The 18,668-nt window shown below is 44.4% G+C and overlaps 1 protein-coding gene across 1 annotated transcript in view; it reads left to right on the plus strand.

Annotated features, from left to right (window-relative positions):
- The window catches only part of PRKAG2 (protein kinase AMP-activated non-catalytic subunit gamma 2), a 233,615-nt gene that overhangs the window by 138,103 nt on the left and 76,844 nt on the right, over positions 1 to 18,668 (plus strand). Inside the window, exon 4 of the mRNA XM_075144229.1 lies at positions 16,438 to 16,652. Coding sequence (XP_075000330.1) covers positions 16,438 to 16,652 — 215 coding nt within the window. The remainder of the gene's footprint in view (positions 1 to 16,437; positions 16,653 to 18,668) is intronic.

Below are 18,668 nucleotides of genomic sequence, written 5' to 3' on the forward strand. Positions count from 1 at the left end.
CAAGACCTGGCTCAGCTAATGAGCTTATCTAGATGGCTCTTTAAAACCAGCTGGTCTTTCACCATCTGACTGATTCTTTTGTGTTCAGCAGCAGATGACTCTCAGCATCAAATACAGTTTCGCCAACGTTCAGTAAACTGGGGTAATATATAGCAGAAGTGCCTGAAAACTTGTCGTGCTTCGAGGAACAGGTTGCAGCACTGCCTTGCTTTAACAACTGAAAACAACCAGCTTTCCAGTGCAATTGTCACTTGTTACAAGGAGAAAACAGCTCATCATTTATTTCCAGAAATGAGGTCAAAATAGTGCAGCTGGGGAGGGAAGTGACCGGCACAGCGGGTTGGTAATGAGATACAAAGCCTTTCCCTGCTAGGTTAAATCCAGCTTCAGTCAGTAGTGACTGAAATCTTTTATCATTTGACAGTTGCTCACAGTGGCCTTTGCAGTGTTGGCTTTGCTCCGTGACATCTGAGTCAGTACTTGCATAACCAGCACCCTGCCCGGCTGCCTGGGCATCCCACGGACCTGCACAGGGGCCCGGGGCAGGTCAGCAGGGAAGCACCCGCTCCTCTTGCCGAGATCACACTTGTCCTGTGAAGAGGCCTCCTGCTCTTCAGAAGGTTTTAGGTTGAACGTACTTTCTTCCTGCTTTGAAGCCCTGAACGCTGTCCGTTTCCAGCTGTGTCGGTGGACAGGGCGGTGGGATGGAGGTTGCAGTAATCATCTACTCTGAGTTGAAGAGCAGCGTTAGAGCAGGCTGTTGCAGCAGCCTCACCAATTGCTCGATCTGGTCCTGGCTGGTGGAGCCATCCCTTCCCCAGGAGGTCTGGTCCTGCCCTCAGGTTCCCTCCTTGCAGCCTCCTCTGAAGCTCCTCTCCATGTCTGTCCCGGTGTGCACAGATTCTTGGGGAGTTAAATAAATAAATAAAATAAATAAAATTTGCCCTTAAATAAAAGGGCATAGGTGCCTTCTGTACATTTCCTTTCCTTTACCATTATAGAATTACAGATGACAATAGGGCAGACGGTCAGATCACTGCCCACAGGTTGTTCTCTAATGCAGATCTTCTTCTAGTAATGGATGTAGCTTTCTTACTGATCTATCCAGGGAAGGAAATACTGAGATCAGATAACTAAGCCCATGCTTTTCTTCTCTGGCATGTTAGCGAGGCGGAATTGTTTCTGCTTTTCCCCCTCGTAGTATGTAACGTTGATATCACAGACTTTGTCTGCATCTCTTATGTCTGAGCTTTCAGATACTGCCTTGTCCTAGTCAGAGAGGCAGCAAACTTGGCGGAAGGGTCTCTGCAAACGTACCTGCTTGGAGATGCACTGAGCTTTTGCCTGATGCAATGGAAGCACCAAGCACTCTGTTTGCCTTATGTCATTTTTATGGCTGCTGGATTTGCCTAGCTTCTGTAGTTTAAAGTGTGCTAGTCCTCTGGGTTTGTCACTTAGCTGTCTCGTACTGAACAGACGTGGCTCAGCCTTCCTGAGTCTGAGGACTGAAGCGATGGCTGTGAAATCCCTACCCTGCTTTAGAGTATTAACTTGAGGGTGAAATGAGGATCGTTGGAGTGTCAGTGTGAACTGCCAGTCCACAGCTGATGCTGGTGTGAAGGAATGGGACCAAAGTCTCTGGGGACTTAGGGAAACACCTGCAAAAGGATGAGAACTGGGGTGATGGGGGGGAAAGGCAGAATGAAAGGGGAAAGGTAGATCTGCTTAAATAGATCAGTTTTCCTGAGTGAGGGAATCTCTGGCACGAAGGTGTCCCCTGCTCCAAAGAGTCTGCTGTTCAGGTACTCACTCTCAACGTGCTGAGTCCTTTTGGCTCCTACTGTTTTCATACGCTTTCTAGCAGGATGACAGCTCTGAGGAGTAAAGCAAGCCAGGAATGTGACTGCTGTCATGTGCTGGAGGCATGCTGTAATAGTGACCTGGGATGGGCTGTGGGGTGAAGCTGGGGTTGGATGACAAGGGAGGGGAAGGATTTCCTGGAGAGGAAAATTGCCTGGCGAGCCCTTTGGAAAAATGTAAGCGTGCTCTGCTGAAGGGCACTTGCTCTCCTTTCTGCCAGAAGCTTGCAGCACCACAGAGCTGTTGAGAGGAGGTATCAGCTGCAACCTGTTGTGCAGCCAAGCAAAGGAAGCCACCCTGTGGCATGTTTCTGGGGGCTGGTCTTGCAGGTGCTCTGGTGAGTGGACAAGTGGATGAGGAAGGTTTAAATCAGCCTGCAAACAGAAGGTGAAATAACAAGAACAAAGGAAATGTGTGAGGAATTCCTCTAAGTTATTCGAATAGCATCAGTCTCTAGCGGACCTGAAGTGCAGCGTTTAACATTTTAGCAGGAAGCGTAGAGAGGAGAGGAGATGCTTGATCTGCAGAAGGAGGAGGTAGATCAGGAGTCAAGAAAGCATATGTGGATGGGAAGGCACGGGCCAACCTTGTGTCATGTAGTTGATACAGAAATATCAGAAATGTGTGTCAATATAAACACATGGCAATAGAGGTATAAAATTGGACCATGTGTGGTTGATCCAATGCAATGGAGATCGCTGAAGTTTAGTCCCCTCCCATGAGTTTGAGTTTTACTCATGGGCAGGTAAGAAGAATAAGATGATGGAGTTTAAGGGAACCTCCAAAATGACAGGATCGTTAAATATCCCAGGGTGAGTGAGTGTTCATTTCATGTGACTGACATTTATCCAGGTATGTGTGTAAAGTTCCCTTTAGGCTTTAGTTAACTAAGTAAGGATTCATTTCTGGATGAACTCTTTCTTTAAGTAGGATGGGCCCAAGTGCTCACGGCTCTGTTGAGCATACAGCATGCTTGCTAAGCATGTTTGACGTGCACAGTTGTGGCAACACCAGCATCTAAAACTTTGTAGACATACCTTTCAGTGTCCCTCGGATAGCCTCTTGGGGTACCTCCTGGCTCCATGCTGAAGTTTTAATGTACAGATGTGATATCGCTGCTCTTCAGCCTCATTTCATTGCTGGGTATCATGACAGTACTTACTTCATTGGTAAGAGTGTGGAGAGTCACAGCAAGAGGTCAGGGCTTAATTTAATTTTAAGCTTACCCAGCTTCTGTGCTGGGAGAAAAAAATAAGATGGTAACTGATTCATCATATAAGGGAAGCATGGACTTGCCAGTGGTAGATAAGTACATCCCAATTCGGGGCATATTTTAAGTCTTTCAGTATAGTTGTGGTTTTGGCACATGGCTGTGGAGCTGCCCCTCCTCTTTTTTCTCTCTTGTGCCCTCAGCCAGATCCTAGATGGACAACTGTGTTCACAGCAATTGTTAGAAGAACCTGGGCTGTAGTTTTCTGCACGCTTCACGTGGTTTAAACCAGCAATGCCACTGTACAAAGTGATTCTGCTTTCTTCCTGGCCCCTTTCTCGCTGCCCTCATACTTGTGCCAGGACGAGTGTTTGTCCTGCATTGGGAAACTGAAGGACAGAGATCTGAGGTTACTTGTAATCTACGTCACTTCAAGATCTAATTGTGAAAGGCAGAAGAAAGCCAGTGTTGTGTGGATCATTTCATGGCAAGGAGAGGGTTAGTCTCTGAGCAGGCTAGTGTCTAGAGAAAGCAGCCGTTTACTGCACTAATGTTCAGCTAAAAGCATGATCCAGTACCAATGAAGGCAATGGAAATTATACTGCCAAGTGGCAGAAGGAGCAGGAGCAGGCCCATAGCAATTTATTTTCAATCAAACAAGAGCCATGAAGTCATTAGTTATTTCTTCAGAAGGCTTTGGTAGGTGTGCTAGAGAGCACTGTGCCATCTCTGCTGTGCCATATGTGCACAAAAAGATTAATTCCCAGGTTAGCAAGATAGGAATTATGATGAGACAGAAGTCTGAGTCAGACACAGTGGGGAGAGGCAAATGCCACAGGCTGAAGCAGTGCTTGGACTCCCGTTGAATTTTGAAAAGAGCTAGAATGAGGGAGATCTTTTGTTCTTTTAATAAGAGAAGAACAGAGCGTTTGAAAAACATTAATTTCAGAAGCAAAGAAATTGCAAATTATGGCTTCATTCTCTAGCTACAGCTTTCCTGAGGATTTGGAGTACTTTGCAGATATTTAATTAGTCTCACCTCAGTGCCCTTGTAAGCATTGCAGAAAATAAACAAAAGTAAACTGTGCTGTGAGACTTGCAATCCAGCTGTTACGCTGATGCCTTTACTAGCACCTCTAGAGCCATTTTATTAATCGTAAGAGTAGGAAACTGAGGCTAGTATAAGCTGATGAATTAAATAGAGAGCAGGTCCCAGGACCTGAGTCCTGAAGACTCTGCTCCAATAGCCTTATAACCTGCTACTCCGAACCTCAGAAAGTGGCACAGTCTAAACGCTTGCCTTCTTGCTGCGCGGTCGTGGCCGTGTGCAGCATTACAGTATGCATTCCCCTGGCGCCCGCCCTGGCGCTTTCATGCATACGCTGTAAATGGATATCCTAGTGGTCTTTATGCGCATTAATATTCTGTCTCTCGGTTACACAGAGAGTAGATGTGCTCTGCAGATGAAATCACCCACAGTGATTTCAGTGGGGTTCTGCAGGCTCAGATTTAGACTGTTCTTTTCATTAATTTGGATCTCTAATGACATATTTGTAAAATGTTTGGGGTTTTTCTCAGTTTCCACAGGGTGTTCCTCTGCTTTAGCATGTTACAGAAATAAGGTACACAGTTAAGGCATTGATTTAGAGCAAGCGAGCTAGGAAAATCTTTCCTTCAATTCCCTCATTTTTTCAATTTATGTTGGAAGAGCATATCATAAATTATAGGAGAAGCAACAACTTACCCTGTTCTGCAACTACCCCAAGCAGCCGCTTTTAAAAAGCTGACATTTAGTGCAGTGATTAAGTATGAAATCCATTAAGTGTGAAATTAAGCATCAGAACAAGCAAGTAATTACTTCCAAACTTGTCTTTATATGTTGTGCATGCAACATTCACCCTCCCACCTTTCCCCCCTTAATTTTCCTCCTCTTTTCCTTCGCCTGTCAAAATGTAAACCCTTCAGGTCGGGGCCTGTGTAATCTTTTTTGTTTGTGAAGCACGTTGCACCCAGTGGGTGCTACCAAAAGCAAAACACGAACAATGATGATGGTAACTGTGGTTTGGAAGCTTCCTGTGCAAAACCAGGGAGAGGGTGGCGGGGCAGAAAGCAGTTGGAGCAGCCCTAGCAGGGGACAGGGTGATGGAGAGGCGGACAGTGCAGGCCACTGAAGTGTCACCAAAGACGGGCAGTTTGCATTTAGCTCAGCTTGGCTCAAAACAGCAAAGAAAGCCTAGATAGGACAACGGAGGTTAATGTGGAAAGAGCTGTTAAATGTTAGCTTTAGCAGCCAGACGTCTTTACTAAAATAGAAAACAAAAGTTATTTCATTAAAGCTTCTGAACACAAAGTACTCTGTGAAAGTTTAAATGCCAGGTGGTGCGTTAGGTAAATAAAGTAGTCCTGCTGTAGGCATTGTTTCTCACAGCAGCCGGCTATAACCAGCACATAGTACAAGTGACCATGTGAATCTCTGCCATGTGATGTAGTGCTATGCCTGGCTAACGTGCTGATACGGGGCTGGGAAGTCAGAGTTGAAGTCTTTCAGCAGTTATCAGTATGTTGATAAGGGCCTACTGTTGCACGTGGCTTATTTGCATGGATTGGCTTATGCTCATTAGTCATCTGGTTTGGATCAGAAAAAGAAACTCTGGGTTTGCACAGATGTCGTGTCTTTGCAGCGCAGTTTGAATGAAGAGGAGTGACTGATTTTCATTTTAGTGACTTTTTAGATTGGTATCATAGTACTGCACAGTTAGCTTTTGTTATAACCCAGCAGTTACCCCCAGGCAGCGGTCGCAGAATGTCATATCCCATTATCAGCAGTCCTGGGTTTGCGTACAGCAGGAGCCATTTGGAAGGTGGCACTCTTAAATTCCTCTGCTCTGCTGTCAGCGGCAGGATTGGAAAGTTAGCCAGGTGATTCAGAAAGTGAAAAGCTGGTATTTGCAAGCGTCTTGACCCCATGCTCTGTGGGTGATGGATGCACAGGAGGATAAAGCATTCCTTGCTCAAGTGTGTTCTCATAGAGATGCACGTCCAAACCTCCTCCTTCTGCTTCTTGTGGTTCAACAGGGTGTTTCCCCATCGTGCTGTTACCTGCTGAGGATCACTGTTAATACTTTACTCCTATCACTGGCACTTGTGCTGGCAAGGTACTGAGTTTCTGACAGTGCGTGCTGGCCACAGCCACGTGGTGTCTGGTAAACTCTTGGTGCTGAGTCTCTCAATATAATTACCATGCTGAGCTAATTGCTCCTGCCTGGCTCAGGCACTCTACTCAGTGGCTACCTCAACCATTACCAGGACCTCTTCATCTATCACCTGTCAGGCTGTGGAATATGCAGTGGAATATGCATTTGGCTGTCTCAAAAAAACAAGACCAAAAAAAGCCATTCTTTTGCCAGCATGCTCATGGGTGATCTCTGTTTCTTTGCTATGAATTATTTGCCCATGGTATTCTCTCCATTATTTGCAAGGCAAAGGAGAAGGAGTGGCAGAAAATTGGGAGCTAGAAGCCAGGCTGGAACCTTCCTGCCAACGAGAACTAGAAAAATCCCATTGGGAGGGATGCTCTACACTAGGATTTCTGGTCTCTGCTTGCTGTGTTTGGATCCCATGTATTTGTTGCTTTAAAAGCAACAAATTCATAATTGTATACATCTCTGGATCCTATATACTACTTCCTGCGGCCTGCCTATAGCCCTAAAAGCCCAAGTTCACAGCCCTTGACAGCCATCTCTCTCCTGACAATCAAGGCCCCAGTCAACTCACATACTCTGATAGAAATTTGTCTGCTGAATAAAAGAAAAATGCAAGTCGGTTGAAAACAGGGAATGCAAAACTGAAAGTGATGAGACTCATCTAGTTGTAGAGAATAACTATTAAGAAATAAGTGTGAAAACACAGGCACACTGTGGGGGTTTCCATCTCAAAAAGGTGCTAAGCTTGGGAGAAGGAGAGGGTAGAAACCACCTGCAAGGGTGCTTACGCAGTGGGAGCAGGGGAGCTCTGCAGGGTAGATCGCCTGTGGCTGGGAGCATGTCAGACTGATCCAGGCTGACAGTGCTGAGGTGACGACTGCTTTGGTAACATATCCAGAACCTCGCAGTGCACTCTGAAAAGACAAAACAACAGAAAACCGAAACCTCCCAAGGCCTGCAAAGCCCCCTTTATCCGAGACTAGTGGTGTAGCCTGCTTGCAGTTCCCAGATGGTAGGTATTTGAAAAGCTGCTCTAAGGAAATGAAATACTATTTCAGTTACGTTCTGTAAGCCATGCTGACATAACGTGTCAATTCTTTCCAGATTTGTCAAGTGCATTTAACAAATGTCAGATAACCAATGTACAATTCTAGGCAAGGTGGAAGATCCTCATCAGCAGTGCAGGAGAAATCTGCAGTAAAGCCTTTAAAGCATACAGCCTTGGGAAGGTGTTTCTCCTGATAAGTCTTTCCTCATAAAGGGGCCTTGAGATCTTCAGAAAGAAGAACAATTCTCAAAACTTTACTAATTAAACTCTTCAGCTCCCTGTTTTTCTCAGTTTTATGAGGAAAAGGTGTTACATTGCAGATTCCACAGATACAAGTGTTGTTTAGGCACGTAAATAGACCACAAGCAGAGGAGAATGGGGGCTGAGGGGCTGAATCCTGAAAACTGATATGGCTTTGTCTAAGGTTTTACAAAGTGAAATAGCTTCTGAAGCAAAAGTTGGTGCTTTCAGGTTTAGGTATTTCTGTGGCTGAGACCACTTAAGGAGTGCTTTCCTTTACTATGTTTGAACTAATATAAATAAATTAGATTTTTTACTGCAAAAATACGTATTTCCCTGTGAAACTTTTCAGACAGCATATGATATTTTAATGACTTAAAGGGTATATTTTACTCCTCCTTTGATTAATAAAAAAATCTGAAATCATGTTTCAGAAACAAGTAAGCTTCCCATTGAATGGTGTACCAGCTACATGAAAAGTCATGGAGTTGTTTCAATAAGACTGAAACAAACGTGCTTACTAATGCAGCTAGGATAGACGCTGCTCAGCCGGAACCAGGGAGCTTAGATGAAGGACTGGAAGGCCTGGCCATTATAGGAGTGATGCACTGTTGATCACAGATACAGGCTATATGGTTCAACAGTAGAAGCTGTAGTTCTTGTAGGGTGGGAGGCATCCTGAATTGGTGCGTAAGTGAAAATGCTAGATACAGCAGGAAATTTCCTGGGCAGTATCTGTCATATTTTTTGCTACAATAACTCTTAAGATTACTTTTCAGGCTTAACGACTTTTTTTTTTTTTAAACTAACAGATATTTTACAACATTTAGTGTCAATATCACCAATACTATTTGAATAGAAACAGCCAGTAGCCATTTACCTGCTTACGGATTCATAGTTTTACCGCCATTAAGTGGCATTAAACTTCATTTCACATAATTTGCATCAATTTGCTTATGTGTCAAAATTAACATGGTATTGTGTCTGAAGAGTGAATCAGCTTAATGAACAGCCTGCTCAACTCAGATTCACTTGTGCTGCTAACTACTTAAAATTCAGCAGCCACAGCCTGCCGCCTTCTCTGTTTCACTGCCAGCTGAAGAATGGAAATGAAGGGACAGTGTTGTCCTGGGAAGGAATCAGACAGAAAGTGTCACATGGAGCCACTGCAAATGGAAATTCCTTTTGGTTTTTTTTCTGAGAAGTTTCAGACTAAATGGTAAATTAATATATCCCTATATATAAACTTGGAAAATTATTTTAGCAACAGCTTTATATGTTAGCAATGGCATTATCTGCTTGATTATGTACAGGATGAGAGAATACTGAAGCGTGATTCCTAGGAAGAGGTAAACTGCAAAAGCGATTTATTTTTCATGGCCAGTAACTCTCACCAGTTTTAGCAACTTCATCTTAGGTGCACGAATACAAAAGTAAGGTTTGAGAGCAGGCTGCTGGCTATATCCTTTGGGCCCTCAACAGGGGAGGTGACTCTATTACGAACCACCCGAAGCCACCCTTTTGTACAGGAGCATTAGCACATCCCTGAAATCCCAGCATCATTTGTGGGCAGGTGGCTCCAAAGGTTCATGGGGGCAGGGGCTGTTTTCCTTTCTGGAAAAGGATTGATATAAAAGGGAGGCTTTGGCAGGAATCACTGGGCTGTGAGCATCCTTCCTCCCAGAAACCACCAGATGCATCCTGCCAGGTCAGGCATGAAATGCAGGTGACAGAACTAATTGTGGGTGTCACCCGGGGAATGTAGGAACTGGAGGAGGGCAGCCACCCTTCTTCCCTTGGGAGCAGGCGAATGACAACGTAGCGCTTTATCCTTTCCTGTTATGTATCAGTGGAGGGCTGGTTTGGATCAGACGCCCAAGTAGGCGGGTGGAGAACTTAATGCCGTGCAAAATAAGGGCTTTATTTAAAAGAAATAGTTGCAAATACCTAGAGAAACAAGTGAAGGTAGCAACATTATTTTTGTATGTTTGTGACCAACTAGATACCAGCTAGTGTTGCGTGCTAACTTAGGCCAAAGTTGTGGGCTCAGCTGTTACAGCAGTACTTTCTCGGGGTCCTTGCATCCAACCTCTGATGTGCGGCTAGATCCCAGCTGAAGTTGCTCAAATACAGGCACAGAATTGAATGCTGGGCCATCACTGCGTGCCATCAGAGACAACACTGTCCCAGGGAGAAGGCAACTGGAGATAGCCCCGTTTTGCTCAGAATTAAGACTAGTGCTATTTAGTTCTGTTAGGATCTCACATACATATTCTGAGTAAAGTTATACTATAAAACGAAAATTGTTTCTTTACATCAATGCAATTTTGCACCACGTATTTATATATTCTTATGAATATTCTTATTCATATTATGCAAATGTTAGGACTCATGATTCATCAATATGGAGGCCATAAAGCCATGGTGCAGCGGGGTAGCTATGACTTAGTCGCCATCACGGAAACATGGTGGGATGAGTCGCACGACTGGAGTGCTGCAATGGATGGCTATAAGCTCTTCAGAAGGGACAGGCGAGGAAGGAGAGGCGGTGGGGTAGCCCTGTGTGTTAGGGAGTGCTTTGACTGTCTAGAGCTCGATGGTAGTGATGACGAGGTCGAGTGCTTGTGGGTAAGGATGAGGGGGAAGGCCAACAAGGCAGATATCCTGCTGGGAGTCTGTTATAGACCACCTAGCCAGGATGAGGAGGCAGACGAAATATTCTACAAGAGGCTGGCAGAAGTCTCCCAGTCGCTAGCCCTTGTTCTCGTGGGGGACTTCAACTTTCCGGATGTCTGCTGGAAATACCACACGGCAGAGAGGAAACAGTCGAGGAGGTTCCTGGAGTGTGTGGAAGAGAACTTCCTGACGCAGCTGGTAAGCAAGCCCACTAGGGGAGGTGCCTCGCTTGACCTGCTGTTCACGAACAGAGAAGGACTGGTGGGACATGTGGTGGTCAGAGGCCGGCTTGGGCTTAGCGACCATGAAATGGTAGAATTCTCGATACTTGGTGAAGTAAGGAGGGGGGCCAGCAAAACCGCTACCATGGACTTCCGGAGGGCGGACTTTGGCCTGCTCAGGACACTGGTCGAGAGGGTCCCTTGGGAGACAGTCCTGAAGGGCAAAGGGGTCCAGGAAGGCTGGATGTTCTTCAAGAAGGAAGTCTTAAAGGCGCAGGAGCGGGCTGTCCCCATGTGCCATAAGAAGAACGGGCGGGGAAGGCGACCGGCCTGGCTGAACGGGGAGCTCTGGCTGGGAGTCAGGAAAAAAAGGAGAGTTTACCACCTTTGGAAGAAGGGGCAGGCAACTCAAGAAGAGTACAGGGATCTCGTTAGGTCGTGCAGAGAGGAAATTAGAAAGGCAAAAGCCCAGCTAGAACTCAACCTGGCCACTGTCGTGAGAGACAACAAAAAATGCTTTTACAAGTATATTAATGACAAAAGGAGAGTCAAGGAGAATCTCCATCCTCTGTTGGATGGGGGGGGGAACGTTGCCACCGAGGACGAGGATAAGGCTGAGGTACTCGATGCCTTCTTTGCCTCAGTCTTTAATAGTCAGAGCAGTTATCCTCAGGGTACTCAGCCCCCTGAGCTGGAAGACAGGGACGGCGAGCAGGATAAACCCCCCATAATCCAAGAGGAAGAAGTTAACGACCTGCTACCCCACCTGGATGCTCACAAGTCTATGGGGCCAGATGGGATCCACCCGAGGGTACTGAGGGAGCTGGCGGAGGAGCTTGCCGAGCCGCTCTCCATCATTTACCAGCAGTCCTGGTTAACGGGGGAGGTCCCGGACGACTGGAGGCTCGCCAATGTGACTCCCATCTACAAGAAGGGCCAGAAGGAGGATCCGGGGAACTGCAGGCTGGTCAGCCTGACCTCGATGCCGAGGAAGATTATGGAGCGGTTTGTTTTGAGGGCGCTCACAAGCCATGTCTGGGACAACCGGGGGATCAGGCCCAGCCAGCACGGGTTCATGGAAGGCAGGTCCTGTTTGACCAACCTGATCTCCTTCTATGACCAGGTGACCTGCCTCGTGGATGAAGCAGTGGATGTGGTCTACCTGGACTTCAGTAAAGCCTTTGACACTGTCTCCCACGGCATTCTCCTAGAGAAGCTGGTGGCTCACGGCTTAGACAGGTGCACTCTTCGCTGGGTAAAGAACTGGCTGGACGGCCGAGCCCAGAGAGTTGTGGTGAACGGAGTTAAATCCAGTTGGCGGCCGGTCACGAGCGGTGTTCCCCAGGGCTCAGTACTGGGGCTGGTCCTGTTCAATATCTTTATCAACGATCTGGACGAGGGGATCGAGTGCTCCCTCAGTAAGTTTGCAGAGGACACCAAGCTGGGCAGGAGTGTTGATCTGCTGGAGGGTAGGAAGGCTCTGCAGAGGGACCTGGACAGGCTGGATCGATGGGCCGAGGCCAACTGTATGAGGTTCAACAAGGCCAAGTGCCGGGTCCTGCACTTGGGTCACAACACCCCCAGGGAACGCTACAGGCTTGGGGAAGAGTGGCTGGAAAGCTGCCCAGAGGAAAAGGACCTGGGGGTGCTGGCTGACAGCCGGCTGAACATGAGCCGGCAGTGTGCCCAGGTGGCCAAGAAGGCCAACGGCATCCTGGCCTGTATCAGAAATAGTGTGGCCAGCAGGAGCAGGGAGGTGATGGTGCCCCTGCACTTGGCACTGGTGAGGCCGCACCTCGAATCCTGTGTTCAGTTCTGGGCCCCTCACTACAAGAAGGACATGGAGGTGCTGGAGCATGTCCAGAGGAGGGCAGCGAAGCTGGTGAAGGGCCTGGAGCACAAGTCTGATGAGGAGCGGCTGAGGGAACTGGGGTTGTTTAGTCTGGAGAAGAGGAGGCTGAGGGGAGACCTCATCGTGCTCTACAACTACCTGAAAGGAGGTTGTAGCGAGGTGGGGGTTGGTCTCTTCTCCCAAGTAACAAGCGATAGGACGAGAGGAAATGGCCTCAAGTTGCACCAAGGGAGGTTTAGATTGGACATTAGGAGAAATTTCTTCACTGAAAGAGTGGTCAGGCCTTGGAACAGGCTGCCCAGGGAAGTGGTGGAGTCACCATCCCTGGAAGTATTTAAAAGACGTGTAGATGAGGCACTTAGGGACATGGTGTAGTGGGCATGGTGGTGTTGGGTTGATGGTTGGACTCGATGATCTTAGAGCTCTTTTCCAACCTTAATGATTCTATGATTCTATGATAAGTTATCCTCTTTTTTTGCTCTTGTTTTGCCCCCAGAAAGGAAATGTCAGGATGAATCAGAACAAAGCAAAACTCTTGGACTGTTTTAAAACCAGACAGGGACGATCAATAGAAAACACAGGACAAATCTTGTGTTAGCCAGTGACACAGTAACTGATCTGCTAGATTTTTTCTCTCTCTCTTTTTTTTTTTTTTTGTGTCTAAAATTCTTGTTTTATGTTATGGAAAAATAAAGAGCTATTTAGTTTCTTAACATGAAAATACCAGATTTCATTACGCATTTCATTTCTGATGAAAGAAACATTAGCATAAGAGACAATTACTTGCCATATCAGTTCATCTTGTTACCAGAACCAGTAGAGTTTGCTGCCAATCTCAAAGATTGTTTCTTCTCCAAAATCCTACGTACATACTGATTTTTTTCAGCTTTGTTATAGAAGACTCTAGAATTGTTGGCTAGTTTTCACTGCTTAATTGTTTTATGTGTACTTTCTCCAAAATGAACTGTTTTCAGCCATGACATACAGCTGGATCTTGTCTCATCAAAGGACTTCTTTTGTAGTAGAACAGGGCAGCTACTGCACATACATACAACTATATATTTGCACCAATGTTGTCTGTTTAGATGGCAGTCCAACAGGATTAAAGTTAATACCAAGTTCTGTTACTCCTGAACTGATTTTGGTCTGGGAATATATTACAGATTTTCATTCTTTTATGTGGCAGGCTTTTATAAAATCCTTTGTAGGGTTTAGGATGTTGAGCTGTATTACAGCAGCCAAAAGTCTTTTGTTTTAATAATCATAAAAATATTTAACATTTCCTATGGGATTATTCCTTCAGTCTCAGTATTGTACAAATGTAAATAACATAGATACCACAATAATGCTATGAGGTAGGCTTTTAAATACCAAAGATTGAAAAGCTTAATTACATAATTTAATCGAATACCTTGCAAAATAATTATGCTTTTCCCTCCACCTCTGTGCGGAAACTGAGTCACAGAAAAACTGAATCTCAAATGTATTAGGGTGTGCCTCATGGTGAGTACTTTATGTTTTAAGTGCCTAGTTAAAACAGACAGTTCTAAGGCTCAGAGTGCTCCCAGTAAAGTTGCTGGAGTCACAGATGCTCTTCATCCATAAAAACTCACGCCAAGTGTCCGAGGCTGGCATCCAAAAGGAGATTCACCACCAGTGAATGTTCTTATAAAATGGAAACCAAGCTGTCCGTCCTGGCTGTGCTGTTACACATCTATAATGAGGTGGCAATAGTTTTCATAGGATGTAAGAGATGTTACTTCCTTGGTCTCCTTTGATCCACATCTTCCTGTGTCCTGTAGATGTCCTCTACACTTGGCAGGCCAGCCTTGTTAGGACGGTGAATATGTGGTTTCCTTATGTTTGGTAATAGCTCTTTTGGCAGAGCTTGTTAATACTGGAAATGGCTTTTGTAGACTTGTTGAATACATTAGTGCACAATGAACACATCCCAGCACAGCAGCAAGACTTTAAGATCTAATGGTGTTTTTCTCCCTTTTAGTGGTTTTACATTTGCATCAATTACAGCTACCATCCACCTCAAACCCCAGTCTGAGCACTCAGGAAACATTTGTATATCCATAAAAACACAGAAGATAAGAGCATCTTGCCCAGAACTGTTTATCTAAATTTGTCTGTAAGCAAAAACTGAACAGGCAAGCTAGGTGTACTTTTAATCCTTCAGGATGTGGAACACTCTCCAGTCCCACTGAAATCAGCAGAAGTTGAGAACATTCAAAATACCAGGGTTATTCTTCCTGCCTCACCCCGTGGCATGTCACATTAGCCGAGATTTATATCTGCCTACAACACCCAGTCTTCACTGGATCTGTGGTTATTGCTGCTTGATTGGCAGAGCTACAGGTCTCTATGAAATGAAATGGAAGTCCTTGGAGGGCAGCTGCAATTTTGGAAGAGGACTGAAGAGAGGGACTGAGTAGGGGGTCCTTTCTGATTCCAGCAAAGCTAAAATTGTTCAGTGAGCGTTAGAATTTTCTTTGAAAGAAATAAATACTTTACACTGTGCCACTAAACCCACTACAAATAAACCACATTAGAGCCTAATTATTTTGCAGGTTTCTGGATGAGTGATTCTATTATATCAAAGTTAAGTCTCTTCATATGTAAAAGCCATCAATAAAGGTTGTTTTCAATGAAGAATGATAGCTAAAAACCGTTACCTAAATTTCTCATTAATTCCTTTAATCATAATATATGGTAACTCTTCCCCAGATATGTTAGGAGTAATAGTTTCTTCAAGTAATAGATCCCTCCCTGAGTTGTTGGATTTCTAGTCTTTTGAGTCTAGCATCTTAGTTATTACTGAGTTTTATTCTTACTTTCCATTAATACAAAGTTTTCTTTGAAAATGCTGTCTGTGAGGTAAAATGTGACACTGAGAGGTAATGAGTATAAAGTGAGTTGTACTAATGCACTTTACGCCAGGTTGAAAGGAAGGACCAGTGGAGGCTGCGTGTACAACAATGCAAAGCTTTTGAATGGAAAAAATCTCTGGTGGAGCCTTGAAAGCTCACACCGAGAAGATGAGCTAGACTTATCATGAAGATACATTATCATGTTCTCAAACACTTGTTTGAATGGCTTCGGATTTTATGCTTATTAAATGTGATCTTATCTGCTCCCTTTCGATGGACTTGAGTCCCCTCTGGACGAACTGATCATCTGCACAAATCTCTGGAAGTACAAGAAGTGAAGCAAATTCAGAGATCATGTAGCCCACTTAAAAATATGTAGCTCTGTTCAGCCGCATAGTTTTTATGCATTTAAGCCTGTCCTGATTTATGCTGGCATAAGAGCATTATCCTTTGTTTGCTGACGTACATATAGATATAACAAGAAACACAGATGTTGTAACTTGAATTTTCTAATTGGTTGTGGATGTCTGCTGGTTCTTAAATGGATAATAAATATAGCTTAAATGATCTGTTTGATCACAATTCAGAACTGCCCTAAGAACATAACCAAAAATACAGCTGGGGTAGATACACATGTCAAATAAAAACAGGATGCTCACAAGAGAAATGATCTGCTGCTGATACTGATTTTCAGCAAAAGATATGAATAATCTTTCTCCTCAAAGGCTGCTGAGAACAATTCTAATTTGTATAAAGGCATTGCCAAGAGCCTTATAGAAAGCAGACTGAAGTTCATGGGAAATATGCCCTGTTTCTTTCTGCCTCTGCTCCTAATTTTATTCTAACTGCTGGCTGAGATACTGTTTAATGAAAAGAAGAAAAAGCAACCACTAAAGCTCTTGAGCCACGAGATAGAGGTAATCCTGAGACTCACAGGAGTATTAAAATTGTAACAATAAAGTAATACCTGTGCTGAGGATCATTTTAGAAATAAGCAATTAGACAACCCGAACCTCCAGCACTCCATCTTGCCAGTACGCCTCCCCGTAAATGGATCAGACAGTTCAACCAGTTGAATGATTAAAAGAGTTTTAACAGCAAGGAGGAGCAATTCCCTTTCGTAAACGAGGAGGTGAGATACATACTATTAGTCTGGGGAAATGTGATGAAAACATACAGGTTCATTGTAAAGCTGAGATTTCTGTCTGCTTTTCTTCTGAACTGATCTTCGGTAATTATTCTTGTTTACAGCCTCCGGCCTCTCCTCTTCTCCATCTACCCCAACACAAGCGACCAAGCAGCCCACGTTTCCTCTTGAATCCTATAAGCATGAGCCTGAGAGACTAGAAACACGGATTCACTGTTCTTCACCTCCAGACACAGGGCAGAGATTTTCTTTGCCTCCATCTCAAAGTGCAGCCAAGCCTCCTATCATGACTCCAGCTCCCTGTGCTACCTCAAAACCAGTAAGTAAAGCATGTGTCCAGTTTTCCACTGGGAAATGTACAGGGTTGTGTGTTAACTGTTTCTTGTATTACAACCAATGGGCTAGAGCATGTGTGTCCATACTGTGGAACAGAACGAGAACAATTTCGTGGGCCTTTTACTTCAGACTTGTCGCAGCTTCTCCCAGTATTCAGCTGACAAGGCACTAGGAATCCAAAGGTGGTAGCTCCCCTTCTGATTTACCCAAATAGCAACTAATTTTTGCACTGTTCTCAAGTGAGTTTTGCAGTGGCTACGGATCCCAGCATATATTGCTGAGAGAAGGATAAAATTTTATTTAGGATTGTCTTTATCTCCCTTAGGAAGAGCTGATGAAAGAGCTATCAGCCAAGGAGAGCATATCAAAAAGAAATTCACAGTACGAGGTGCAGGGGGTTTGAGTTGCTGCTGCCTCTGGAGTCTGAGATGACTGGGACAGCCGGTGACTCATGGCAATACTTGCTATCATGCCTCCCGCCCCAGCTCAGAGAGTAGAGGAAGAAGGGCAGAACGACCAGGGTATTTACCCAGCCCCCCACGTAGTAGAGGTGTCTTCATAAAAGTGGTTTCTTCAGCTCCTGGGAATGCATGAACTCAGCGGTTCTGGGAATACATGAATTCCAGCCTCTGATATTCTCCACCGCAACATCCGCACTGCATGCTGTTGTGCCTCCTCCCCTCTCCCTTGGCCAGCCTGAGCCTCAGAGGCATCGCTGCTCTTCTCTTTTTGTGCTCCTCTGCCTTTTTGCTCCTTCTTTCTTTTTCATGTTAATTCCTTCGCAATAACTTTATCTTTCTGTTCACCGTTCACCTGCCTCATGGAACTAGCAGACTGTGAGCTGTCACCAGAGTTAACTACCCTGCATCTGTCTTTCCCAGCTTTTCTTCTTTTTTTTTTCCCCTCAAAATATAAAATCTTTGACATATTCTGTATCTAGAAATCTAGAACTGTAAAGGACATAAAGGTTCATGAGGTCTGCTTCCCTGTTGAACAACTACAAGTTCTGTTTCGTTCCAGTCCTTAGTGATTTATTTAAAAGCAGGAAGTTTCCTCCCACTCGCCCATGGGAAAGCTGTTCCAGGATCTGAATACGCTAACACAGCAATCCCCAAACCTTTTTGCTTTTGTGTTAGGTACCTCCACAGTACAGCAGCAGTTGTTAGGCTGAAAGTGTTTAGGTACTGGATCAGTGTTCACATACTACTTTCACGTTGTTCACACACATCCAGTAAAACACATGCCCTGTTTTGGGGCCCCCTTCTCTAACAGTTAGGAAGTCTCTGATTTTTAACCTATTTTTTTTCATGGACAGGCTATGACCATTTGCTCTTATAATTAATAGCCATTTTCATTCATTGTTTGTTACATCCTGTTGTACCTGTAACCAACCTTTGTTTTTCTAGATTAAGCAAGCCAAACTCTCCCTGCAAAATACAGACTTTCTGTTCTGCTGCTGTGCAAAAATAAATAACTAAAGTATTAAATAAAATAAATCCTACATTTATAGTTAGGGAGCTCCAGCAGTAACTTTTCTCTGGCCAACTCACTGCCTTTCCATGTAAGTAGTAGTCTTAGGATACATAAATTATGAAACTCAAAGGCTTGCAGGACACAAAAATATTTTTGGTAGGTTTCAGTCAATTAGTCCTATTATTTGCATATGAATGTGTTTATCTCTGTTATGCAGCTACAGAGGAGTCTTTTGTACCTGTTAGAATAGAAATGAGGAAACAACATAATCTTAGCACATTCCACCGACCGAAAGACTGAAAAGTTTGTTTTGTTTTTAATTACTTGCTGATTCAGACAATATGAAGTTGAGTAGAAGATGCCAGAATAAAGAAACAGAATTCTCAGCAAGTATTTATCAACTGTTGTGGTTGCATATATGTACAAGGAGAGCCTGGATGGAAACTCAATATGTTGGACTCAATTATCTCCTGTTCAGAAGATACAGAAATACATATATATATATATATATATATAAAAAAATATA

This window comes from Calonectris borealis, chromosome 2, assembly GCF_964195595.1.
Source record: "Calonectris borealis chromosome 2, bCalBor7.hap1.2, whole genome shotgun sequence".
NCBI lineage: Eukaryota > Metazoa > Chordata > Aves > Procellariiformes > Procellariidae > Calonectris > Calonectris borealis.